This window comes from Hemiscyllium ocellatum, chromosome 11 (assembly GCF_020745735.1).
Source record: "Hemiscyllium ocellatum isolate sHemOce1 chromosome 11, sHemOce1.pat.X.cur, whole genome shotgun sequence".
In the NCBI taxonomy this organism is placed as follows: Eukaryota; Metazoa; Chordata; class Chondrichthyes; order Orectolobiformes; family Hemiscylliidae; genus Hemiscyllium; species Hemiscyllium ocellatum.
In genome coordinates, this window is record NC_083411.1 from 4,421,702 (window position 1) to 4,449,482 (window position 27,781).

The window sequence follows — 27,781 nt, forward strand, 5'->3', positions numbered from 1 at the left end:
TGCACACATGATAATGAAAGTACTGTATGAAGAAAACATAGCACGAACATAAATCACTAATTTAATGGAAATTTGCTAGGTTATTTGAATACAAGAATGAGTTGTACACCGCTAATATATATTTTTACTTTAGCTTCTACATATTATTTAAAAAGGTATTAGACAATGTGTTTCAGTTCACTTAATAATAATTCAGTAAGGCTCCTTAAAACAGCACCTTCCAAAGCCATGCTCATAAACATCCAGAAGATCAAGGGAAACAGATACAGGGGGACACTATCACCTGTAAGTACTGCAAGACATACACCACCCATCCTTTGTACTACATTTATGGATTATCCCAGCGTGCATGGATTAACTATATTGCCTGTCCTTCACCACCCTGGGCCAAAGATCCTAGAATCTCTTCCCTAACAACATTGCACACCACAGCAGCAATTCTTAATACTTTCTCAACAATTAGGGCCAGGTAAAAATGCTGGCTTGGCCAATGTAGCAAGCATCCTATTTAGTAGTTAAAAAATAACTGCTGCCTTGCTGGCATTCTCCAAGTACTAAGACAAAGACAAATCTATTTTGTGAAAAATCAATGACTTGTTCACATGTTAAATAGGCATTTGAAAGGTAAAGTTGCTTCACACCAAATCAGACAGACAGAGTTATGTATCACATGGTAACATTTTTAATAACTTACTTGTTTAATTGCTGTCACAATAATCACGAAAAACAGAGGAAGTCCACTTGTAACTGGACTAGTTGGAGTATCAACAATAACCTGGTTTGGGGGGGGGGGGGGGGGGGGGGGGGGGGGGGGGCAGAATTTGATAATTATAATAAGTATGGGTGTTTAGCACAGAGACATTAAAGGCAAGTTCAATTTAGGCAACAGTCAAGCAATTAAACATCTATGCAGAAACAGTGACGTGAAAACCATAATCATCTTAAAGACACTTGCTACAACAACCAGGAAAATGTACTGACCTTAATAGAAACAAAAGAGCAAATTCATAATTTGGAGATTCTGGTGTTGGACTCGCGGTGTACAAAATTGAAAAATCACAACACCAGGTTATAGTCCAACAGGTTTATTTGGAAGCACTTGCTTTCAGAGAGCTGCTTATTCACCAGGTGATTGCGGAAAATAAGATTGTAAGACAGAATTTATAGCAAAAGTTTACAGTGTGATGTAACTGAAATTATGTTGAAAAAGACTCAGCTTCTTTGTTAAGGCTCTTATCTTTTTCAGAATGACCATGTTGTTTTCAGTTCTTTCATTTGTAAATCGCAAAAATTTTTTTAGAAAAAGTTACATTCTTAGGTCCACTTTAACAATTGGTGTCATGTCTGCCCAGATAAGGTATCGAAGGTGTTAACTCCCTGTGAGGCTTTGTGCCATAATGGTCAGGCTGATTCTTTTTCTCCACAATCACCTGAAGAAGGAACAGTTCCCCGAAACCTAGTGCTTCCAAATAAATCTGTTGGACTATAACCTGGTGTTGAGAGATTTTCAACTTGGCAAATTCATAGCAACATCAAATCATTCACTTCATACAAGACTAATAATTACTGAGTTCAGTTTTGCCACATAAGTAGCTCAGCTTACCTGAACAAGGAATATAATGAGAAAGTAAAAGTTTGCTATTCTTCTGAACTGCTCAAACAGATTTTTTGGAATAAAGTTCCAGTACGTGTACTGTGAGAAAACAAGGGAAAGAACAGACATTTGGTTAATTATCGTCTCAAAAGATTTTATTCTCATTACTTTCAAACTGAAATAAAGGAATACATAGAAACAAGAGGAGATTATTTCATCCCTTGTGCCAGTTATGCTAATAGCTGATTGAGCAAATTAAGTTGTACCTCTTTCCCCGTTTCCCTCAAAATCCTGAAAATCCTGACCTAAATGAAAAAAAAAGCCCTGAATTCTTCAATTAACTGAACAGCCAATCATTTGCAGAGCAATGCATTCCAAATTTTGATCATACTTTGAAAAGTAAAATCAATATCTTAGCATTAAATTATAAGACTTCTCTACCAGAGGGGAAAAGTGTTTCATAACGAATCCCTTCATTTTAAATACTCACATTCACCATTCCGACAAGCTACACACACTCCTCAAACAGGTTATTTTTATGCTAACCTTAAAATGGTAAATTATAATTTATATTTTAATACATTTTTAATGGATAAATTAATGTTTGCAGCCAGACGTCATAACTATTGAGTATAACTGGATGAAGTTTTCAAGATTAGGAAAGACAATTTAAACACGAGTTTATTTTAGCAGTTAGTTGCTATTGCAAAGATTCCAAGATCAGACATGAATGGTGAAATTTTAAACTCTAGTTTCTAGTAGTTTCCTAAGAGCCATAACAATATACTTCACTTCAGTGGTCTCATGTAATATGAAATACTTCAAAAGAAATTCACATAACCCTGATGTAATAGTCATTCATGTACTGTGTATCAATCTTATTTCAATAAATACTGCTAAAGCAAGCACCAAAATGTTGCTTTCCATTGGATTTTGTCTAAGCAGGTATAATACAATATTAATTCATCAATATTCTGTGGTCAAAGGTTTAAACCTTTGCTTTAACCAGCTCAACAATAAATTAAAACAAGTTCACAACAGAAATATGGTTTAAAAGGTCCAATGGCAAAAATGAACCAAGATTACATGAAGTGCTATTAACATAATAAAAATGTTCTTGTGTACAGTGTATGGATCAACCAACCCCACGGTCTCCAATACCCAAAGAATCAAAATCACTAATAAGGGATTCCATTGCCCCCCCACCCCACAATATGCCACCAACACTCAATTCTTAAAAATTTCTAGACAGGACAGTAGCTGAACTTAAGTCAACTCCAACGCCTTATTTTCACTATGGACATCCAGTCCCTGTACACCTCCATCCCCCATCACGAAGGACTCAAAGCCCTCCGCTTCTTCCTTTCCCGCCGCACCAACCAGTACCCTTCCACTGACACCCTCCTTCGACTGACTGAACTGGTCCTCACGCTGAATAACTTCTCTTTTCAATCCTCCCACTTCCTCCAAACTAAAGGAGTTGCCATGGGCACCCGCATGGGCCCCAGCTATGCCTGCCTCTTCGTAGGATATGTGGAACAGTCCATCTTCCGCAACTACACTGGCACCACCCCCCACCTTTTCCTCCGCTACATCGATGACTGTATCGGCGCTGCCTTGTGCTCCCACGAGGAGGTTGAACAGTTCATCAACTTTACTAACACCTTCCATCCCAACCTGAAATTCACCTGGACTGTCTCAGACTCCTCCCTCCCCTTCCTAGACCTTTCCATCTCTATCTCGGGCGACCGACTCAACACAGACATCTATTATAAACCGACTGACTCCCACAGCTACCTGGACTACACCTCCTCCCACCCTGCCCCCTGTAAAAACGCCATCCCATATTCCCAATTCTTTCGTTTCCGCCGCATCTGCTCCCAGGAGGACCAATTCAAACACCGCACAGCCCAGATGGCCTCCTTCTTCAAGGACCGCAGATTCCCCCCAGACGTGATCGACGATGCCCTCCACCGCATCTCCTCCACTTCCCGCTCCTCCGCCCTTGAGCCCCGCTCCTCCAACTGCCACCAAGACAGAACCCCACTGGTTCTCACCTACCACCCCACCAACCTCCGCATACAACGTATCATCCGCCGCCATTTCCGCCACCTCCAAACGGACCCCACCACCAAGGATATATTTCCCTCCCCTCCCCTATCAGCATTCCGCAAGGACCACTCCCTTCGTGACTCCCTCGTCAGATCCACACCCCCCACCAACCCAACCTCCACCGCCGGCACCTTCCCCTGCAACCGCAGGAAATGTAAAACTTGCGCCCACACCTCCACACTCACTTCCCTCCAAGGCCCCAAAGGATCCTTCCATATCCGCCACAAGTTCACCTGTACCTCCACACACATCATCTATTGCATCCGCTGCACCCGATGTGGCCTCCTCTATATTGGGGAGACAGGCCGCTTACTTGTGGAACTCTTCAGAGAACACCTCCGGGCCACCCGAACCAACCAACCCAATCACCCCGTGGCTCAACACTTTAACTCTCCCTCCCACTCCACCGAGGACATGCAGGTCCTTGGACTCCTCCACCGGCAGAACATAACAACACGACGGCTGGAGGAGGAGCGCCTCATCTTCCGCCTGGGAACCCTCCAACCACAAGGTATGAATTCAGATTTCTCCAGTTTCCTCATTTCCCCTCCCCCCACCTTGTCTCAGTCGGTTCCCTCAACTCAGCACCGCCCTCCTAACCTGCAATCCTCTTCCTGACCTCTCCGCCCCCACCCCACTCCGGCCTATCACCCTCACCTTGACCTCTTTCCACCTATCCCACCTCCATCGCCCCTCCCCCTAGTCCCTCCTCCCTACCTTTTATCTTAGCCTGCTTGGCTACTCTCTCTTATTCCTGATGAAGGGCTTATGCTCGAAACGTCGAATTCTCTATTCCTGAGATGCTGCCTGGCCTGCTGTGCTTTGACCAGCAACACATTTGCAGCTTAAGTCAACTTCATACCATTTTCAGTTCTTTCATTTGTAAATCGCAAGACTTTTTTTTCGAAAAAGTTACATTCTTAGGTCCACTTTTTACAGACTCCAGTACTTTGGACAAATCTGTTCTTAGCGTATAGAGCTGCTGCTGCTCTGGTAGAATGAGCTTTAAATCTCCCCTTGAAGTGCTTTGAACTAAAGCAGGAAAGAAACAATGCTGCACAAAAAAAAATGAAGTATCACTTTTGAATTTTTTTTTAAAAATGCCATGTACGGGTAGACAACTCTTTATCTGAAATCCTGAAATCTGAAAAGCTCCGAAGTCCGAAGGTTTGTGAATGTTTTTCTTTTGGCGTGCAAATAGTTAACCCAAGTCCACACCCACTCAATGCGTATCAATCAGATGTGACGTGTGGGTGGGGGAGGTGACAGACCTCCATTGTGTGTAAAGGTCCATTTTTACTCACTTTTCAGTCTGTTCTTCGGTGAGATTTTAAAAATAATTTCACCACACTGTCTTATTCTGAAATTCAAAAAATTCTGAATTCCAAAAACCAGCTGGTCCAGAGTATTTCAGATAAAGGATGGTGCACCTGTATTTCATTCTAAGGTTACAAAACATAATAAGTATTTGTGTACACATGAAAGAGACATTCAACACCAATTCTGGGGCCAAAAATAAAAGTGTGATGCAAAGCAGCAGCAATGACTGAATTGGTTAAGATTTCTCATATTTGAAAGTGCTTAAAAGAGAAAACACCACCAGGGGACTACCATGAAGTATAAACAAATAGTCCCTGAATAGACCCAAAACGTATAACTGTTAACACTAACTATACTGGTTTATGGATGTCTCTGCAGTGCTCGTATATTTGCTAATTTGGCAGATACATTATGTTGAAGCAAGAAAGTCATGTTACACCAACTTTTATATTACAAAGATGTCTAGCTTTCAAGATTTGATAAATCAATTTTAATGCTATTGCACTAACTAAAAAAACTCAAATTCATAATTTCATCTAATTTAGTTTTATCTTGACATGATTCAAGTGCTATAGCCTTGGACATCATTAACACTTTTGCTTTTGCCTGAAAAGTGCAATATTTCCATATCTTGAGAGACGCGAAAAGAGCTCCACATCTAAATCTATCACCAACATCCTTCTATGGCAGAGAGATCAATTCAATCTAATCTGTCTGCTACTGCCCACTCAGCTTAAATAAAAAAGGTCTCTTTTCTCAAATAATGTTATCAGCATCCTAAATTGTCAGTTATTCAGAATGCCATGACCCTGGGTCTTCTTACCAGGCCACACTTAAAAACATGTGCTGAAATTGATCCATCAGGAGATTATGGTTGTGGTGAAATCCCTCTGTAGGCAAGGCCCACTTAACCTACCCTCCTGATATTCTTAAACAGACCATCTGTTCTCTCAACTCTGCAAACTAGTCTAACAAACCTGGCTCTGCCATTTACCTGGTGTGTTTCTTCTGCAAAATCCATCTGTCTGCCCAATTTCACAAGCCTCCTAATTGCCTTCTCTCACGAGAGCTCCTCTCTTACCCTTGGAACCGCTTCCCTTTCCCAATAACCATGAAGTGATTTGTAATCTTGTATTATACAAAAGTAAACTACATAAAAATTAGTTTGCAGAACACTCAAGTTTATTTTCTTCAAGTCACTGACATACAAATGAACTTACACATTTAAAAAGAAAACCATGTCAAAGCATACCATTTCTGCCAACATCCCTTCATCTCAAGTCCAATGCATATGCATTAAAGTATGAAATAAAAACTTTATATATTCCAGGCTTAATGATGTTTAAACACTACACAGCATAAAAACATTAAGTTAGAAACAGGCCTACCTTTGATGAAACTATCCTGTTGTCACAGAAATTCTGAGGAAGAAATGCTTCTATCTCAGGAGTTGGATGATGACCAACATAAATCGTGCGACTGTCAACTCGTTTTTCTTCCCCAGCACACTTCAAAGAAAATGGTAAAGCTTTGGTTACAGTGTAACAGATTTCACAGACATCATTTTCCATATTACTTTGCTCAACTAGTTGTAAAAAGGACAAGATAATTGATTAAATCAGATGAAACTTGGGATTAAATTCATTTCACACGCACAGAAATAACAGACAAGCAAGAGGCTGGAAGAGCACAGCAAGTCAGGCAACATCAGGGAGGTGTAGAAGTCCGATGCTTTGGGTATAACCCTTCTTGTGCTCTTTTAGTCTTCTACTGGTCTACTTTGGATTCTAGCATCTGCAGTTTTGTCTCATACTAAAATAAAGACAGACATGCTCTATTTCCAGTAAATTCCAGAAACGCATTTAACATACAGCTTTCCATGTAACAAACTTTAATAAAGATGCTGCAACAAATAGATGTTTTAAGCGTTTACAAACTTCCATTACAAGGAGGTTAATAACTAGTCACTATTTTCTGGGTGAAAGAGTGGATTATTAATCACTTCTTCCTTAGAGTACTATATTTATTTGCTCCTCTTGACTGAATTTTCTCAGGTAGAATTTCAGCTCCTATCCTTCAAGAATGTTGCCATCTGCTCTGCCACAATGGCCAGGTCTTGAAATGATGCAACCAAACAGTTTTCACTGGTGCAATTGCACTTCAGGCAGTAGGCTGATTGTGTTCTTTTTATTCTGATGGCTTTAAAACTTCATGCAATCTACATATTTCACTTTGTCCTGAAACAAGTATTTTATAGACCCCACAGTGCAACAACTTTTGCCACTGTTTAATATTTATGTATTTTTGTTGATAAATGGTCAGAGCAGTCTCAGTTAATGCAGACTGAAATAATGACTGAAAACGAGAAATAATATTCCTAGGATTAAAGGGGCCATTTCTAATTAAATGGAAGAGACATCAAAATTTAAAAAAAACCTTATGGCAAAATGAGTGTTGGAAAAACTCATGATGAAGGGCTTATGCTCTAAACGTCGAATTCTCTATTCCTGAATTCCTGATGAAGGGCTTATGCTCGAAACGTCGAATTCTCTATTCCTGAGATGCTGCCTGGCCTGCTGTGCTTTGACCAGCAACACATTTGCAGCTGTGATCTCCAGCATCTGCAGACCTCATTTTTTTTACTTGTTGGAAAAACTCATCAAGTCTGGAAGCATCTGTGGAGACAGTTATGTTTCAAGCCTGGTATGCTTTTGCTATATGGTGGCGAGTTAATGGATTCACTCCAAATAAAAAAGGGTCTCATGAATATTAACTATGTGGACAACATCAACTTGCGTAACTGGCCTAAAAAAAATCAGAAGAATCTTTCTCAGCTGCATGTTTCAAATCATCTTCCTGACAGATGCCTACGAGCAACACAACAAAGAATGTAGAAATCTCAGCAAAGCCACCTGAGATGCATTCACAAAACCCTGCAAGCTCTTTCATTTACAACACAAACACTATCCATGTTTACATTATTGAACGAAACAACAGTATGAAGGAACAAAAGGAAGCAAGCAGTGCAGCTCCAAAAATTAAATTCCAACAGTCTCAGTGCACTTCAAACTGCCAAGTTTTGACTCTTCAAGTAATGAACAATTAAATCGAGTGGTGGAAACTAGTGAGGTTTACTTCAAGAAAATTTTGTTTGGTAAATCTGCAAGTTTTATTCTTTATGTAAAAGTTAAACATTTGAAAAGTCCACACTGACACCTTTAACTTCATGGCCACAGAAACAATAGGTGAACAATTTTAAAATAAATGAATCTTTCATTCCCACCTCTACTACTACTAGGAAAACCACTGCTTGAAATGGGGTTGCATGCTTGTGAAAGCATCAAGATTGCAGGGCAGATTGAAAAGTAGAAAAACATTTAAAATATTTAACAGAGAATCTCCAATTAGGACAGAACTCATGGTAATTAGATAGGAGGATAGAGATGCTTATCCACAGATCCCTGAAGGTTAATAGGATAGTTAAGGTAGCATATGCCACGCACATCTTTCCATTGTAAGGTCATGTTATGATTAAACATCTTAAGCAACAATACTGGAACATTAGAACCACAGATGTACAGCATGGACCCATACCCTTCTATTCAATTTGTCCATGCAGACCAGATATCCTAAAGTTAATCTAGTCCCATATGCCAGTATTTAGCCCAAATCCCTCTAAACCCTTCCTATTCATATACCCATGCAGATGCCTTTTAAATGTTATAATGGTACCAGCCTCCATTTTTTCTGGTAGCTTATTACATACAAGCACCACCCTCTGTGTGAAAACATTGCTCCTTAGGTCCCTTTTAAAACCTTCCTCTCACTTTAAACCTATGTGCTATGGTGGGGTGGGGTGGAAGAAACATTTGTCATTTCAAAAGGTCACTTCAGTTTTCGACACTCAAGGGAAAACAGCCACAACGTATTTCAGCCTCTCCCTATAGCTCAACCCCTCCTTTCCTGGAAACCACTTTGTAAATCTTTTCAGAACCCTTTCAAATTTCACAACATCCTTCCTATGGCAGAGAGATCGATTCAATCAAAACATTGCAATAGAGAGACAGCATCATACAATACAGAAGTCATCATCCTTTGGCCCATTGAGTCTGCACTGACAAAAACTGCTCAATCTACACAAGCTCCATGTTCCAGCACCAGACCCAGACCCAGACCCAGACCCTTGAATGTCAAGACATTTCTAAAACTACTTAGATGGGTTGAAGGTTGTGAGGTTTCCTGCCCCAACTACCCTCCCAGGCAGAGCAACCCAGATTCCCACGAGCATCTTGGTGAAAGAGTGTTTTTCCTGAATCCCCTCTGAATCTTTTGAAGTTTAAAAGTTTCACTTTAAAGTTATGGTCCCTCGTTATTGACCCTTCACTTGAGGGGACCAGCTGCATCTAACCATTCTGTCCATGCTCCTCAATCTTCAATACCTTAATCAGACCCCCACTCTTGAGCATCTTGGCTTCTCATCCAAGCTTATCCAACCTCTCCATCGAGAAATTGCTCCATTCCAGGCAAAACCCTGGTGAATCTCCTCCACACCACTGCAGTGCAATCACTGCCTTCCTATAGTTCGATGAACAGAACTACATACAGTATTCCTGTTATGGCCTAACAAAAGTCCTGTACAAAGTGAAAACGAGGATTGTGGATGCTGGAGATTTGAGTCAAGTCAAGATTAGAGTGATGCTGGAAAAGCACAGGGCCGGCAGCATCCTGGCAGCAGGAAAAATTGACGTTTCAGGCAGGAGCCCTTCATTCCTGCAAGTGCACCTGCTAACAGGTTATATTGAAAAAAAGTGGTGAAAGGCACGAACATGACCAACGTTTCAAAAGATGACTGGAGAACAACTTCACAACAGTACAAATGCTGTATGAAATCTTGATCAAACAAATCTTGATTCTCAAAAACTAATTAATTCAGCATCACTGACTTGTGTATAAGTAAGCTTGCGCCAACTGGTACAAGCTCCTATCTGGTCACTTTGCCAAGCTAATTTTTTTTCAAGCCAGTAAAGAGTGAAAAGCTTCAGAGCGCAATGCAAAACAGCAGAAATATGCGATAACTCAGGTCTTGTAGCATCTGTTAAGTAAAACAAAGTTAACTGATTCCAAAATGGCTCTTCTTTGGAAGTAAAGGGGGCTGAAAGAAAGATGATATGGAAAGAGGGATGGGAGCGGGGAGGAGGAGAAGAAAGAAGAAAAAAAAAAGAGGAGAGGACAAAGTAATACAAATGATAACTGCGCCCCAGAGCAAACTGAAAAGGGAGTGGTTGAAGGTAGTCAAAAATGGAGGACAGTTCATAAGCACTTATAGCCTTCCGGTTAACTGGAAAGAGATGCTGTTGCTCCAGCTTACTAGGACAGACATGCTATGATAAGTGCGGCAGTGCATTAAAAGGCAAGAAATGGGAGGAGCAGGTCATTCTTCCAGTTAGAATGGAGTGCTCTACAAAAACAGTCACCCATTTTTAAAAAGGTGTTTTGATAAGGTATCTTAAGTAGCCTAATGTTTGATAAGAGTCTATGGTGTTGGAGGTAGTATATTAACAGAGAACTAAGAGATGATAGAGGGTTGGGGCATTGTGGATCTTTTCAAAATAGCAATTTATAACTAGTGCAGTGCCACATGGAACAGTACTAGGGTTACAGTTAACCAATCTGTTCAGAGATGTTGTTATTACAGAGTTGAACTCTGGTCTCCCGATGCAGGAGTGAGACACTATCACTGCTCCACAAGAAGGCCCTGTTAAGTTGGGCGGGGGGTGGAAAGAGAGAAGAGACAGACCTCGCCATAACCTCTTTCCCAAGATTGATCCTGTTAAAGCAAGGTGCATTCAATGCAGAACACAATATAAAATCAACGCAACAAGGACAAAGCACGAGTAAATCTACTGCATATTTGCTAAAAAAAACACAAAAGAAAAGGCAAATAACCTTTCTTGCAGTAACAGACTTCTTAAATACATTATATTGTTAGATTTCTCCAATACTTCATACTTCAAAGACTCATTAATTATGGCATATAGTTTACTCATCCCTTTGTTTGAAATAAAAAATATTTATTTTGATGCAAGTAAGTAAAAGACAGGCATTCGAGTAACTGGTTTCTGGAAAAAAGTTCCAAGAAATATTTGATAATTAACATGGAAACAGCTATTCAGTTTTAACAACCCCTGTTCAGCACTTTTCATCTGTACATTTTTCATCTTCCACATGAAGAACAAACAAAACTTTACAGAACAAGTCAATACTTTGGGAGCAAAGTCTGCTCATGTGATTGGCCTTAAGTTCACACACGCAAAGCAAATTATTCAACACTGTACTGAACTTACAACAAACATTGCAAATTGAAAAATTGCAAGCCAAAATTGTGCAATAGAACCGAATAAAATATTATAATAAATTGGCAATATGGAATTCAACATCAATTTTCTCAGGTTTATTCAGTGTCCAGAATCCTGGATCAGACCAATTTTTAATGAAATTGCCTTTAGCTTACTTTTGCAGCACATCTAACTGTTCACCTCTCCAATTAGCAAGACAAGTCCATTTAAAAAAAATTAAAATAACACTGCATACACATTGCACTTCAGACCAAAACACACTTGTCATCGGCTGTATTTCTGCTTACTTAATCCTCACTGATTGTATTTTAGAAATGGGGTTGAACATCACCATAGTCGGCCCTTCGCCACACTAGCCAACCGAGGCCACAGTGACTATTTCTCTAATTCTAAAGTAGAAAATTGGAAAACTTTTAATCTTTGTTCCAAGGACGTAATTGATGCTGACAAGGCTGCACTTATTGCCCATTCCTAACACCAGTAAAAAAAAGGTGGTACTGGGCCATTTCATGAACCATTGTTCTTCTTGTGTATTATAAGAGGCACCAAAAAATATAATAATTCATAAACTGCAAAAAATGCTGTTTTCAAGTGTTGACTAAAGGGACCATGTTAAGTAGCAGATCAAATGCAGTAATCTACATATTCTCAATGCAGATCAGACAGCATTCTAATGTCATCTAAAGCACTAAAAAAAAGTTTTTAAAATTTAAATTTTGCGAATTTGACAAGCTTTCTTGAAGGCGGCACAATATAGAACTGACATTACAACTCAAAATAATGTTTAACGTATGTTTGCAAATAATAAAAAAAGATTTAAGTTAGAAACTCTGTGAACAGGCACATTGATTACATGCAATCGCTGGACTAAGATTCTAAGGAAGGACAGTGACATGCATGGACAGCAAATCTCAGATTCAGTAAACTTCGAAAAGAGGCCCTAATGACCAATAATGAAAACGGTCAGTTAAGGCTCTGCTGATACAGTAGATATCTTCAAATCACAGATATCTTGTATAGAGATTGTCTGTACACTGAAAATGCAATTACTCATTTAAATCGGATTTAAAAGAAAGAATGTGTTCGCAAAACCAAACCCAATGTACCCCGAACTCCAGACGTTGTGGGGGATAATCAAGACCATGGTTAATGAGAACAGAATTTAGACGTAGCACTATAATCTTCCCTGGGAAGTGAAAAGACATCTCAAGTTGCTTTTCATGACAGACTGTACACTGATTACAATAACACTTCCAATAGCTGACAAAATAAAAAGTTCTACTTTTGTTTAGAAATTATATCCAGATGGTAAACATCAGAGCTTGTACTTCCAAGTTCATCCTTTTTCACTTCAATGTATCGTGTTTGCAGCACTTACCATTCTATTCCAAAATCTATTCTCAATCTATCCTGCCAACTTCCTCCTACTCTGCTTCAGTTTCCCATGTAGAGCAGATTATGAAATACTAGTTTACGTCTACAACCTTTTATAAATGCATTTTTAAAAAAAACAATTTATATTTGAATAGGTTTAGTTAGACAAACTTCAAAGTCTCATCTAGAGTACACACACTGACACCATTATGTCATGTGCAAGGGATCTTTGGCAATGGTTAACACCAATGCAGTTAAAAGATTTCTAAGATACCAAGCATTTGCTGTCTATCACAATAGCTCGAAGTGAGTGGCTTACTCGGCCACTCAGAGGGCAATTGAGAGTGAACCACATTACTACAAATCTGGAGTCATGCATAGGCTAGACTGGACAATGTTTGTATTTCTATTGTGAATCAGATTTTTTAAAAAATCATAACCGAACAGAACAAGACAACAGTGCTGGGTCCACTGCTTCATAATTTTTTATATGAAAGATTTGATTGTGAACACAGGAGGTACGGTTAATAGGTTTACAGATGACACCAAAATTAGAGGTGTAGTGGAGAGCGAAGGGCGTTACCTCAGAGCACAACAGGATCTTGATCAGGTGGGCCATTGAGCTGAGTGGCAGATGGAATTCAATTTAGATAAATATGAAATCCTGCACTTTGGAAAGGCAAAACAAAGCAGGACTTGCACACTGCGGAGTGTTGCTGAACAAAGATCTTGGAGTGTGGGTTCATTGTTCCTTGAAAGTGGAGCTAAAGGTAGTTAGGATACTGAAGGTGGCATTTGGTGCGCTTGCCTTTATTGATCAGTGCTTTGAGTATAGGAATTGGGAGGTCATGTTGCAGGTGTACAGAATATTGGTTTGGCCACTTTTGGAATACGGTGTTCAATTGTGGTTTCTCTGCTATATGAAGAATGTTGTTGAACTTTGAATACTTCAGAAAAAGGTTTACAACAACAATGTTGCCACGGTTGCAAGGGTTGAGTGATAGTTAGTGGTCTGTTTTCCTTGGAGCGTTGGAGGCTGAGGAGTGACCTTAGAGATTTATAAAATTATGAGGGAAATCAATAGGGTAAATAGACAAGGTCTTTTCTCTGGGGTAGGGTAGTTCAAAGCTAGAGGGCATAGGTTTTAAGGTGAGAGGGGAAAGAGTTCTATGAGCAGCACGGTAGTTTGCACTGCTGCCTCACAGCACCAAGGACCTGGTTCAATTCCAGCCTCGGGGGACTGTCTGCATGCAGTTTGCATACACGGTGTCTATGCCAGTTTCCTCTGGTGCTCCAGTTTCCTCCCACAATCCAAAGATGTGCAGGTTAGGCAAACTGGCCATGCTGAATTGCCTATAGCGTGGTGTGTAGGCCAGATCCATTAAATCAGGGATAAATGTAGAATAATAGTGTAGGGTAATGGGTCTGGGTGGGTTGGTCTTTGGAGGGGCAATTTGGACTGGTTGGCCCAAATGGCCTCTTTCAACACTGTAGGGATTCTATGATTTGAAAGGGAGCTAAGGGGCAACTTTTTCAGTATGTTGCACAAACGGAATGAGTTGCTAGAGGAAGTGGTGGAGGTTGGTACAATTATGACATTTAAAAGTCATGTGGATGGGTCTATGAATAGGAAGGGTTTAAGAGCAATATGGGCCAAATGCTGGCAAATGATACTAGATTAATTTAGGATATCTGGTTGGCATAGACGAGTTAGACCAATGGTCTGTTTCCATGCTGTATATCTCTATGACACTATGTTTGTTTCAGACTGACTATTTATGAAGTACTTTGTCTTCATTTCAAACCTAGGGAACAGTTTCATAATTAGAGGTTGCCCATTTAGGACAGAGCTGAAGAATTTTTTTTTCTCAAAAGGAGGAGCAAATTTGGAATGCTGCCTCAGAAGGCTCCAAGAGATAGGGTCGCTAGATATTTTTAAAAAGGCAAAAGTACTTGTTCATAAATAATCTTTGCTTATCAAACAGATTGGAATACCAAATTAAAAGCACAAACAGATTGACCATGTTAAATGAAACATTAAGCTAGAGGCGCCAAATTGGAGCTACTTATCAATTCCTTATTTGTATGTGCTAGTGAATTACATGGGTTTTCACAATAATTGATGGCTCAACAAATCACATTAGAACACTGGAAAAACTCAGCAGGTCTGGCAGCATCTGTGGAGTGAGAAACAGTCAACATTTCAAGTCCAGTACAATTCTCCTTCAAAACTTCAATAGTTTTATGGTCACTGAGTGACAACTTTCAATGTCAGACTTAAGTAATTTAACAAAAATGCCACAAGCTGCTATCATATTTGAACCTATTTCATCAAGTTACTTCCTCGGCCTCTATACTATTACCACAGCCCCATTTAATCCATCACCCCAGTCCTAAAAACGAAAAAAAAGTCAATTAAAAGTGAACTATGAGCCAAACATTACAGTTTAAAATTCAGTATAAAAGTTAGTACAGGTTGACAATCCTTTTTAAAGAAATCCCAAAACCCAAAAAAACTTTTTCCTCAATAACTCAATTCCACACCCACTCAACCCACGCCACTCAGGCGTGACGTAGCAGCGTGGCCCAGCAGTGGCAGCCATCAATTCTGTCTCAATGCTTTTAGTAATCACAGGTGCATCTACGATTCAGTAACTTTTACTATGAAAAATGTCATTTAATCCTTCATCCAAAAAATTTCAAAATCTGAAACACAGATGGTCCAGGGGGTTTCAGAGAAAAGAATTGCCTACCTGAAACAGTCACCACTACTTCTCTCTGTCAAAAGATATTTTGCCTTTCTTTCACCGTTACTGTCAAATTTCTGAGACTTCTTCCCTTATAGCACAGCAAGCATTCAAGTTGGCCCACCTTCATCTGAAGATTGAGAGGGGTGGATAATAAGTGTTCACCGAGCCAGCAACACATTCACCCTGTGAATAAATAACTAACTTCAAAATAAAAAAAAACTCTGAATTTGCAGGGTTTTAAGCATGTTTGACCCCAAGGTCTAACCTTTCATTGAACTGACATGCTGTGCTCTCCCTACATTTAAAATGTCAACTATGGGATAGAATGTGTAAAATACATAGTAGAGAATCAGGGTACTCTGTACAGAAATTCTACTGGTTGGAAAACTGAAATAAAGTCAACTCGAGTTCCAAAAATGACTACAATTACACCTAGTAAAAATGTTTTCTTCATTAGATATCAACTATACAGTATTCCTAAAAGTCTTTTTGAGGAGACTTATTTCTTTACCTCAAAAGAAGTCTGATTCTGGCCCAATTTTTGACAACTGTTACAAAGTGAAACAGATACAAGTTCATAATGACACTAATTATTCCAAACTGCTACTTTACAAGGCAGAGTCCAAAGCGGACTGCTGGAAAGCAGGTTAAACATAGTGGCTAATGCAATCATCAGACTGGTATGTATATTCCTTGTCTCACCAATGTTCAGTAACAATACCACAAAACTGGTTCATTGTTGGTTGACCAAAAGTACCACAGAACATGGTAAAGAGGAGAGAGGTGTGACATTGTTAGTCAAAGACAGTATTACAGTGATCGAAAAGACATTCAAGGATTCGTTGACTGAAGTAGTATGGGATGAGGTTAGAAACAGGAAAAAGGAAAGGTCACTTTGTTGAGAGTTTTCTATAAGCCTCAATAGTTTCAGAAACAGAGGAAAGGATAGCAAAGACAATTCTGGACAGGAGCGGGTGTAACAGGGTAGCTGTTGTTATGGTGGACTATAAACTTTCCAAATGTTGTCTGGAAATACAATAGTTTGAGTACCTTAGATGGTTCAGTCTTTGTCCAACGTTGCAGGATGGTTTCCTGACAGTATGTAGACAAGCCAACAAGGGGTAGGTCCACACTGGATTCGGGACTGGGTAATGATGTTGGAGGTAGATGAGCATTTTGGTGATAGTAACCACAATTCAGTTATGTTTACTTTAGCGGTTGAAAGGGACAGGTATCTCACGCAGGGCAAGAGTTGTTGCTGGGGGAAAGGCAATTATGATGCGAATAGGAAAGATTTAGGATCCACGGAATGGGGAAGGAAACTGCAGGAGATGTGCATAATTGAGATGTGGAACTTACTCAAGGAACAGCTACTGGGGGTCTTTGATAAGTATGTACCTGTCAGACAGGGAGGAACTGGTCGAGTGAGGGAGCTGTGGTTTACTAAAGAAGTTAAATCTCTTGTCCAGAGGAAGGCGACAGCTTAGTCGCGAAGGTTCAGTTAGGGTGCTTGAGAGTTACAGATTATCCAGGAATGACCTAAAAGAGTGAGCAAAGAACAACCAGGAGGGGACATGAAAAGTCATTGGCAGATAGGATCAAGGAAAATCCTAAAGCATTCTTTAGCTATAAGCAAGTTTTGAGAAGATTTCTATAGCTTTATCAGGAATAAAATATTGACTACAGCGAGATTAGGACTAATCAAGGACTGTAGTGGGAAGTTGTACATGGAGTCAGAGGAGATACGGAAAGCGTGAAATGAATATTTTTTTGTCTGTATTCTCATTGGAAAAAGAATGCCGTCAAGGAGAATACAGAGGTACAGGCTAATAGATTAGATGGGATTAAAGTTCACAAGGAGGTGGTGTTAGCAATTTTGCAAAGTGTGAAAATAGAGAAGTCTCCTGGGCCAGATGGGATTTATCCTAGGATTTTCTAAGGCACCATGGACGAGATAGCAGAACCTTTGCCTTTGATCTTTAAGTAGTCATTGTCTTCAGGAATAGTGCCAGAAGACTGGAGGATAGCAAATGTTGTCCCCTTGTTCAAGAAGAGGAGTAGAGAGAGCCCTGGTAATTATAGACCAGTGAGCCTTACTTTGGTTGTGGGTAAAGTATTGGAAAAGATAAGAGATTGGATTTATAATCATCTGGAAAGGAATAAGTTGATTAGGGAGAGTTAACACTGTTTTGAAGGGTAGGTCGTACCTCAAAAACCTTATCGAGTTCTTTGAGAAGGTAATGGGAAGCACAAGGGGACATAATTTAAATTGAGGGGTGATAGATATAGTACAGATGTCAGAGGTAGTTTCTTTACTCAGTAGTAGGGGTTTGGAATGCACTACCTGCAATAGTAGTAGGCAACTTTAAAAAGGACATTTAAATGGTCATTGAATAAACATATGGATTAAAACTGAATAGTGTGGGATAGATGGGCTTCAGATTGTTTCCACAGGTCGGCACAGCATCGAGGGATGAAGGGACTGTATGGCGCATGTTCTAATAGATGCGAATCCATCTTCTCACATCTGCCTGGCCTCAAGACTTTAGCACAATATTAGATTAGAAAAACAATGAGCTGTCAATATATATTTATGACTTGGATGAGGAAAAGTGTATAACATAAATATAGGTAGTCAAGCAAGTAGTGATGACGACAGTCAGCAAAAGAATTTGACAGGTAAACTTGGTAGATGGGCTATGATGTGGGAAAGTGGGACCCTGAGTACTATCCCCTGAAGAACAGAAAACCTGAATATTATTTAAATAAAGAATGGCTGCAGAAAGCTCAAGCACAGAGGAATGAGAGTCAGTGTGCATGGGCAGCCAGTACACAAATTCAATCAAAAAACAAAAACAGGAATTACTTGAGACACTCAGCAGGTCTAGCAGCATCTGTGGAGTGAAAGTAGAGTCAATGTTTGGATAGGCAGACAAGAGACTGTTAACAGCTTCTCTCCCCCGGCTTACTGTTGTTTCGGTGATAATGGGCACGGAATAGTTGAAAATGGTTTGGTTGTGCTAACAGCAACATATTGCATAACACTACTTGGGGCATGGGATAGGTAATCGTCAAAGGGAGTACTCATGCTCAAATTGTTAAATTCAATGCAGTGCTGCTGAAGACCGTAGAAGTAGCTCAGGAGGGGTCATTCCTCCAGCTTGCATCGAGTCTCACCAGAGCCCTGCAGCAGGCCCATGGCAGGATTGGATCTGAGAGGAAGGCATGCAGTTAGTTCAGAGGGATATAGCTTAGAACAGGTGAGGGGACCAGCGAAGAGAAATTAAGGCAACCAAGTCAACTGCTCTCAAATGAACACTGCCTCTGTCGCCACCTAACCACTCCCTCTCCTTACTAACAACTGTCAACAGCATAAACATCACCTTTTCCTAGCTCCATAGAGGCTCAGCCAGATTCCAAAGTGATTGTGTTTTCTCTATACAGACCGGAGAATCTGGGGCAACTCCAGTTTTGCTAGGCAAATGAATCTTGGCTGTGGGCGGCATGGTGGCACAGTGGTTAGCACTGCTGCCTCACAGCACCAGAGACCCGGGTTCAATGCCCACCTCAGGCAACTGTGTGTGGAGTTTGCACATTCTCCCAGTGTCTGCGTGTTTTCTCCGGGTGCTCCAGTTTTCTCCCAGTGTCCAAAAATATGCAGGTTAGGTGAATTGGCCATGCTAAATTGCCCATAGCGGTAGGGGGAATGGGTCTGGGTGGGTTGCTCTTCGGAGGGTCGGTGTGGACTTGTTGGGCCGAAGGGCCTGTTTCCATGCTGTAATCTAATATAAAATAATGTTATTTCAAAAAGGGAACAGAGTATAAAAATAGGGCGGTATTGCCTAAAACTGCGAGAGGCACTAGACGGACCACTGCTGGAATACAGAACATTTTCAGGCTCCTTATTTAAGGGAATATATAGTATTAGAAGTAATCCAGAGGAGGTTCGTGAGACTGATTCGGAGGATAGAGGGATTATATTAATGAGGATAGAGTAGGTATACTTATTGGAGCTTGGAAGTGTGAGAGGTAACCTTCTGAAACATTCAAAATTCTTAGCTTGACAAGATTTGGAAGGACTATTTCCCTTCGTAATAAAGTCTAGAACCAGAAGGCATAAATCACAGAATAGAAGATTACAAATTTGAGAATGCGCGAGGTACACAGAGCCACATGCGCAAGACAGAAGGAATTTCTTTCCTCAGAAAGGTAGTAAATCCACTGACTTCTTTACCACATAACTGTAGAGACTGGACCGCTAAAATATATTCAAAGTGGAGATAAACTTTTAAAATCAGTAAGGAAATCAAGAGTCATGAGAAAAAGACAGGAGTATGGAATGGAGGATGATCAGATCAGCCATTACCTCATTAAATGGCAGTGCTGAGCAGACTCAAACGGCCTAATTCAACTCCACATTTCATGGTCTTCAGATATCCAAAAGTAAAGATCAGCTACCATCTTTAAACATAAGGGTCTCTTAAAAGCTCGAAACCAACAAACCCATGAGTGCTGTCTGAAGACACGGGCAGAGAAACCTACAATATAAAAACTTAACATTCTCAGAGATGCTAATAAAAAAGTCAATTATGCCATTATTGTTGTCAGAAGCATTTAACTCCCTTTGTCAGAAATGACTGAGTTTCTTTGCAATGTCAAAACAGGAGAAGAAACAAAGGCCTATTTAAATAGAGCAATGTAGAAACAAAGGGAGCACTCACTTGGTGGCTTCTAGGCCTACTCAGGATGGCAGCACAGATTTTATTACACATTCACAGGATGGGACTTGAAAGCTGTTCTAGAAATTTATTTTCTAAGATTCTTGCTAGACAAGGTGAGAAGTGCTTCCAAGTTCAACCATCCAATATTGCAATCACTTCTCATTGTACATGACAGAAACGGGAGGCTGCAGAACAGGTTTTAGTTATGTTGAGCTCTATACTCAGTCCTTGAAACAGAAGTGACAAGTACTAAGCAGAGGCAGAGTACAAAATTAACAGGAAAAAAATAGCAGAATGATTACATTTCTTAACTCTGGAATTGTTTTCTTTAGAAAAAAAACTTAAACACCCTAAATATTCAAAAGGCTGTGTTCTAAAAGTGTATAGAGCTAAATATTTCAAATCAGTCCAGCTTAAGAATTTAGTCTCAGCTGAATTCAAGATTCTTTCCACAGAATTTAAAAGACTTACAATTGCATACAATAGTGACCAGAATTTGATCACTGAGGATGCACACTGTCGTGTCACCTTACCATTTTGCATCCATCCAGACACCATGTGGAGTATCAGATAGAAAAACTAAATTACAGGAAATTTGCTCATCAGAATCCCTAAATAAGTTGTTCAACTCCTTTTACAACTGCAGCAAAAAAAAAGTATCAAATTCATGCAATATATTTAGGGGGAAAAAAAAGAGTATTTAATATCACATTCGAGTTGGACAATTCTTGGTAGTTACTTCATATCAAAGTTATACAATATAGGGAACCACTCAGCCCATTATTCTTTGCTGAAAAAAGAAAACTGCTGTCAGGCAACACTCATGAAGAGAAACAAGCAGACATCGAGTCCTGACAACGAGTCATCATTTACTCCTACATTGCTCTGGATAAAAGCAAAACTACTGTGGATGCTGGAATCTGGAAACCAAAAGTGAAAATGCGGGAAAATGTCAGGTCTGGCAGCATCTGTAAAGAGAGAAAAGAGCTGACGTTTCGAGTCTCACTGACACTTTGTCTAAGCTTTGACAAAAGGTCAGTTAGACTCAAAACGTCAGCTCTTTTCTCTCCTTACAGATGCTGCCAGACCTGCTGAGATTTTCCAACATTTTCTCTTTTGGTATGCAATTTGCTCTACTTTTCTACTCTTTCCCTAAACTATTCAATCCTTTGTGACTGTCAGTGCTGACCCCTGCTTTCTTTACTCCTTTACATACAGCATTCTACATCATAATTTCCTGCATAGAAACTCAATTTACCTGATACTTTAGCCACCATTTCAAAACTCGTGTCCTCTGGTTGCTGACCACTCTACTATCAGAAACAGTTTTTAAATAAACTAAGTAAGGAGAAACTAGGATCTTGAATGCAATAATCATACATTCCTTTAAAATGCCTTCATGGTGATCCCAGACTCCATAATCGAGCCATGGACCTCAATGCCCTCATCCCATTATTATTCTCTGTTAAGTCTTCTCAACATCTGCTTTTAGGGTCAACTAAGGGTCTCAAATTGGGGAACAGAGCTAAAAATGTGTTGCTGGAAAAGCGCAGGTCAGGCAGCATCCAAGGAGGAGAATTGACGTTTTGGGCATGAATTTTCAGCTCTGATCTCCAGCATCTGCAATCCTCACTTTCTCCTCGAACATAGAGCTAACCAGGCCAATTTGCAAGGATTATGCAGCATAATTTGTTGTGATGTACTTAGCATATTTCTCTTTGCCTTCATGTTCCATAGTTTTACAAATGAAGCCAAAAGGTTTTTAAGCGCTTTGATGGTCTTCTCAATTTGGTGCGCCATCTTGAAAGATTTGTTCATGCACCAACATGAGAACAAGATATTAAGCTGCAGGAATTCTTTAAAAAATATACAAAAGCTAGACAAGGGAGGTTGCAAATAAGTTTCAAGATATATAATCCAGTACAATCCTGATTCAAAAAAAAAAATTGCATGTATCTACAAGAAAATCCAAGTAGAATTTGCACTGGCATTTTTGAATATGGACAATTTCTCTGATGGCAGCCAACCAGTTTACACCCGATAGGATGTGGATCATGCTGACAAGAGTTCAGAAAGAATTACACAATTTAAAGACTAAAAAAAATGCAGATGCTGGAAATTTGTTTTTTTTTAAAAACTTCATTCACGTGATGCGCGCGCTGCTGGTTGGGCAGCATTTATTGCCTGACCCTAGTTGCCCTTTAGGTGGTGGTATTGAGCTGCTTTCTTGAGCCACTGTAGTCCATGCAATGTAGGCTGACCCCCAATGCCCGTTAGGAGGGAATGCCAGAATTTTGATCCCGCAGTGAACAAATGCAGTATATTTCCAAGACAGGATGGAGTGTGGCTTGGAGAGGAACTTGCAGGTGGTGGCATTACCATGTATCTGCTGCCTTGTCCTTCCAGATGAAACCGGACATGGGTTTAAAAAGATGCTGCCTAAAGATTTGTGAAAATTCTGCAGTTCATCTTATTGCTAAAAGTATATATTGTTAGTTATTGAGCTTCAAAATGGTAGAGGGAGTGAATGTGGTACCAATCAAACCGACTGCTGTGTCCTGGATACTGTTAACCTTAGAAGTATAATTGGATCAACAATCATTCAGTCAGTGGGGAATATTCCATTACCCTCCCGACTTGTGCCTTGTGCTTTGTAGATGGTCACCAGCCTGAGGGGAGCCAGGTGAGTTACTTGCTGCAGTACTCCTAGCATCAGACCTGCTTTTATAGCCACTGTCTTTATGAGGCAGGTCCAGTTGAGTTTCTGGTCAATGGTAACCCAGAATGCTGATATTGCTATGATCACTGAATGCACCCTGAATGTCAAGAGGCAGTAATTAGATAGTCATTTCCTGGCATTAATAGTGCAAATGTTACTTGCCATTTGTCAACCCAAGCTTTGATATTGTTCAGATCGTGCTGCATTTAAACATCGATGACTGCACAATGAATATCCCCAATTCTGAACTTATGGTGGAAGCAAGGTCAATGTTGAAACAGTTGATGGTTGGGCTGAGGACACTACCCTGACAAAATCCTGGAGAAACACATTTTGGAACAGAGATGACTGACCTCCAACAATCAAAACCATCTCCTTGTGTGACAGGGATGACTCCAAAAAGCAGAGAGTTTGTCCCCCGGTACCAATTTTGCTTGGGCTCCTTGATGTCACACTTGGTTGAATGCAACCTTGATTCCAAGGTGGTTCCTCTCACCCCACCTCTGAAATTCAGCTTTTTTGGTCCATGTTTGAATCAAGGCTGTAAAAGGTGGTCAGGAGCAGAGTGGCCCAATCAGAATGCAGACTGGGTGTCAACAAGCTGGTTACTGTTGAGCACATGCTGCTTAAACAGCACTATTGATGACACCTTCCATTACTTTACTGATGATGCAGTCATTGGCTAGGTTCAATTTGTCCTGCTTTTTGTATACGTGACAGACCTGGGCATTTTTCCACATTGTCAGCTGGATGCCAGTGTTATAACTGTACTGGAAGGTCAGTCTTTGGCTAGGGAAGCTGTAAGTCTTCAGTACAATTGTCAGATTGTTGTCAGGGTCCACAGTCTTTGCAGTATCTTGTGCCTCCAACTACAAGTGAATCGAACTAGCTGAAGACTGGTATCTGTGATGCAGAGGACAACTAGAAGAGGCAGAGATATACTAAACACTTCAGCTGAAGATGGCTACAAATGCTTCAGCCTCATCTTTCGTACTGAGACTATCCATCATTGAGGATGGAGATATTTGTGTAGCCTCCTCCTCCAGCAAACTGTTTAATTGCCCACCATCATTTACGACTGAACGTGGCAGGACTGCAGAGTTTAGATCTGATCGAAAGGTTGTGGGATCACTTTGATGTCTCTCTCACTTGCTAATTATGTTGTTGATGCAAAAAATCCTGTTCGGTAGCTTTACCAGATTGACACCTTAATTTACTCATGCATGGGTGTTACTCCTGGCATGTCCTCCTGCACTCTCCATTGAACTTGGGCTGATCCCTGTAATGTTTGAGTGGGGAGGAATATATTGAGCCATGGAGATTATAGATTGTACTGGAGTACAGTTCTGTTCTGTTGCTGTTGATGTCTCACAGTGCCAGATATCAGTCACGAGTTGATGTCTATCCCATTCAGCATGGTGATAAAGCAGCACAATATGGGGGCTCTCTCAAATTTGAAACCAAGATTTTGTCTCCACAAGCACTGTGTGGTCAGTCTTACTAACAGGTCTGCAGTTGCAGCCAGCAGACTGGTAAGGATGAAGTAAAGTGTGTTTTTTCCCTCACCACCTGCCATACACCTAGTCTTTAAAGGAGCCACTCCTGGTGGTGACTTTGAAATAAGCTCCTATTCTGAAGATGTCATACTTAACCACAAACAGCAACTTTCTTTGCACAGATACTGTCAGACCTGCTGAGTTCCTCCAGCATTACATGCTTTTGTTACATTAAAAAGGTGGTCCATCTATTTAGAAATGAAACTGCCAAATGGGTGCTCTTGCAAATCCTACTTGTATTGCTAGAAAATAAATTATAGAATACTGTACTAAGTGATTGAAATGAAGACAACAAAAGTTCATCTGACTTGCACACATCCAGGAAACGGGCAATATTCCATCACACAACCTGTGCCTTCTACAGGGTGGACGGACATTAGCAGAGGGGTAATGGGTTACTCATTGGAGGATTCCTAGCCCGACCTGCTCTTGTAGCCACAATATTTACAACGCTAGGTCAGTTGAGTTTCTGCTTAATTGTAACCACCAGGGTTTTAGTGGCAGAGGACTCAGCATTTTATTTTCATTGAATCTCAAGGTTCTCTCTAGTTGGAGATGGTCATGGAATGACAATTGGGCAACAAATATTACATGCTATTTGACAGCCCTAGGCTGATCATCATCCAAATCTGGTCAGTATCTGAAATTGTTGTTACACAATTTTCAGCACCGTTTCCAATCAGCGAACCTCACCATTTCTGACTTCATGATCAAGGGAAGGTGATGAAGCACCTGAAGATAGTTGGCCCCAGGAGATTCAAGGAACTCAAGCGATTTCCTTGAACTCAAGATGATTGAACTCAGACAAGCGCAACTATATTCCTGTCTGCAAGATATGACTCTTACTAGCAGTTTTCTTCTACTCTTAAGATGTATTGAATCCAGTTTTGTGAGGGCCCCTTGATTCTACACCAAACACTGCCTTGATGTCAAGGGAAATCACTCTCACCTCATCACTACAATTCAGTTCTTTTGTCCGTTTGCACAAAGACTGCAATGAGGTCAACAGGAAAGCAGACCCAATGGAAGTAAAACAGACCATCAAATGAGCATGTTACTCATTTGTCATTACCACTTGACGGCACTGTTAATGACCTCTACCTTCACTCTGATGATCAAGAGATCACATGGAATACAGGGAGAACTAGCCATTTGGATACAGAACTGGCTCAAATGTAGAAGACATTTAAGTGGTGGAGGGTTGTTTTTCGGACTGGAGGCCTGTGACCAGTGGAGTACCACAAGGATCAGTGCTGGGTCCTCCATATTTTGTCATTTACATAAATAATTTGAATGCGAGCATAGAGGTAGTTAGTAAGTTTGTAGATGACACCAAAATTGGAGGTGTTGTGGACAGCGAAGAGGGTTACCTCAGATTACAACAAAATCTGGACCAGATGTGCCAATGGGCTGAGAAGTACCAGATGAAGTTTAATTCAGATAAATGAAAGGTGCTGCATTTTGGGAAAGCAAATCTTAGCAGGACTTATCCACTTAATGGTAATGTCCTAGGGAGTGTTGCTGAACAAAGAGACATGGGAGTGCAGGTTCATAGCTCCTTGAAAGTGGAGTCGCAGGTAGATAGGATAGTGAAGGTGGTGCTTGGTATGCTTTCCTTTATTGGTCAGAGTATTGAGTACAGAAGTTGGGAGGTCATGTTGCGGCTGTACATGTTAGGCCACTGTTGGAATATTGCGTGCAATTCTGGTCTCCTTCCTATTGGAAAGTTTTTCTGAACCCTTTCAAGGTTCACAAAAGAATTACAAGGATGTTGCCAGGGTTGGATGATTTGAGCTACAGGGAGAGGCTGAACAGGCTGGGGCTGTTTTCCCTGGAGTGTTGGGAGGCTGAGGGGTGACCTTATAGAAGTTTACAAAATTATGAGGGGCATGGACAGGGTAAATAGGCAAATTCTTTTCCCTGGGGTCGAGGAGTCCAGAACTAGAGCGCATAGGTTTAGGGTGAGCGGGGAAAGATATAAGAGAGACCTAACGGGCAATTTTTTCACGCAGAGGGGGCATGTGTATGGAATGAGCTGCCAGAGGATGTGGTGGAGGCTGGTATAATTGCAACATTCAAGAGACATTTGGATGGGTATTTGAATAGGAAGGGTTTTGAAGGGATATGGGCTGGGTACTGGCAGATGGGACTAGATTGGGTTGGGATAGCTGGTCGGCATGGGGTTGGACCGAAGGGTCTGTTTCCATGCTGTACATCTCTATGACGCTATAGCAGTGTTTGGTCATGTTTGATCTGTCCTGCATAGGATATAGTAGCTCATGCCCGAAACGTCGATTCTCCTGTTCCTTGGATGCTGCCTGACCTGCTGCGCTTTTCCAGCAACACATTTTCAGCTCTGATCTCCAGCATCTGCAGTCTTCACTTTCTCCTAGTTTTCCACAATGTCACTTCACTCAGTGTTGTAGCTATTCTGGAACAGCTTGGCCTGGGACACAACTGGCTCTAGATCACAAGTCTTCAAAAACTATTGCCAGAATATTGACAGGACTCAGCCTATGGAAAACTCCATGCTTCAGTCATTTCTTAATGTCAGATGGAATGAATCAAATTCGACTTCAGCAATGCTGGGGCCTTCAAGAGAAGGCAGAAATGGGTGAACATGGATGCTCGTACTTCAGCCTGGTCTTTTACACTGATATGCCAGATTCCCCCATTGAGGGGAGGGTGGGGATATTTATAGAGACTCCATCTGTTAGTTGTTTAATTGTCCACTATAACTCATTACTGCATGTGCGAGGATTGCAGTGTGTAAATTGGATCTACCCATTGTGGAATCACTTAGCTGTCTACTGCATGTTGAGTCTTCCATTTAGCATGGAAGTCATCATATCTGTTATCATAGTCATCCAGCATAGAAACAAGTCCTTCAGTCTAACTTGTGCATGCTGGCCAGATATCCTAAATTAATCTAGTCTCATTTGCCAGCATTTTGCCCATATTCCTCTAAACCCTTATGTACCCATTCAGATGCCTTTTAAAGTGTTATTGTACCAAACTCCACTTGCTCTGGGAACTAATTCCACAGTTGCACTGTATTCTGAAAATGTTGTCCTTTTGGTCCCTTTTATCTCTTTTTGCCTCTCACCTTAAACCTATGCCCTCCAGTTTTGGACTCCTCTACCTGGGAAAAAAGACCATGGTTATTCATCGCATCCATGCCCTTCATGAATTTTTAAATCTCTATAGTTATTTCTCAGCCTCTGATGCTCCAGGGAAAATAGCCCTAGCCTATTCAGCCTCTCCTTATAGCTCAAACCC

General features: G+C 40.6%; 1 protein-coding gene across 2 annotated transcripts in view; it reads right to left on the reverse strand.

Moving 5' to 3' along the window:
• The window catches only part of atp11c (ATPase phospholipid transporting 11C), a 169,944-nt gene that overhangs the window by 128,581 nt on the left and 13,582 nt on the right, over nt 1-27,781 (reverse strand). For both annotated transcript variants that reach the window (XM_060832399.1, XM_060832398.1), the window contains exons 2-4: nt 6,415-6,534; nt 1,604-1,693; nt 695-775 (exon numbers count right to left, since the gene is read on the reverse strand). In XM_060832399.1, the coding sequence (XP_060688382.1) occupies nt 695-775; nt 1,604-1,693; nt 6,415-6,534 (291 nt within the window). The remainder of the gene's footprint in view (nt 1-694; nt 776-1,603; nt 1,694-6,414; nt 6,535-27,781) is intronic.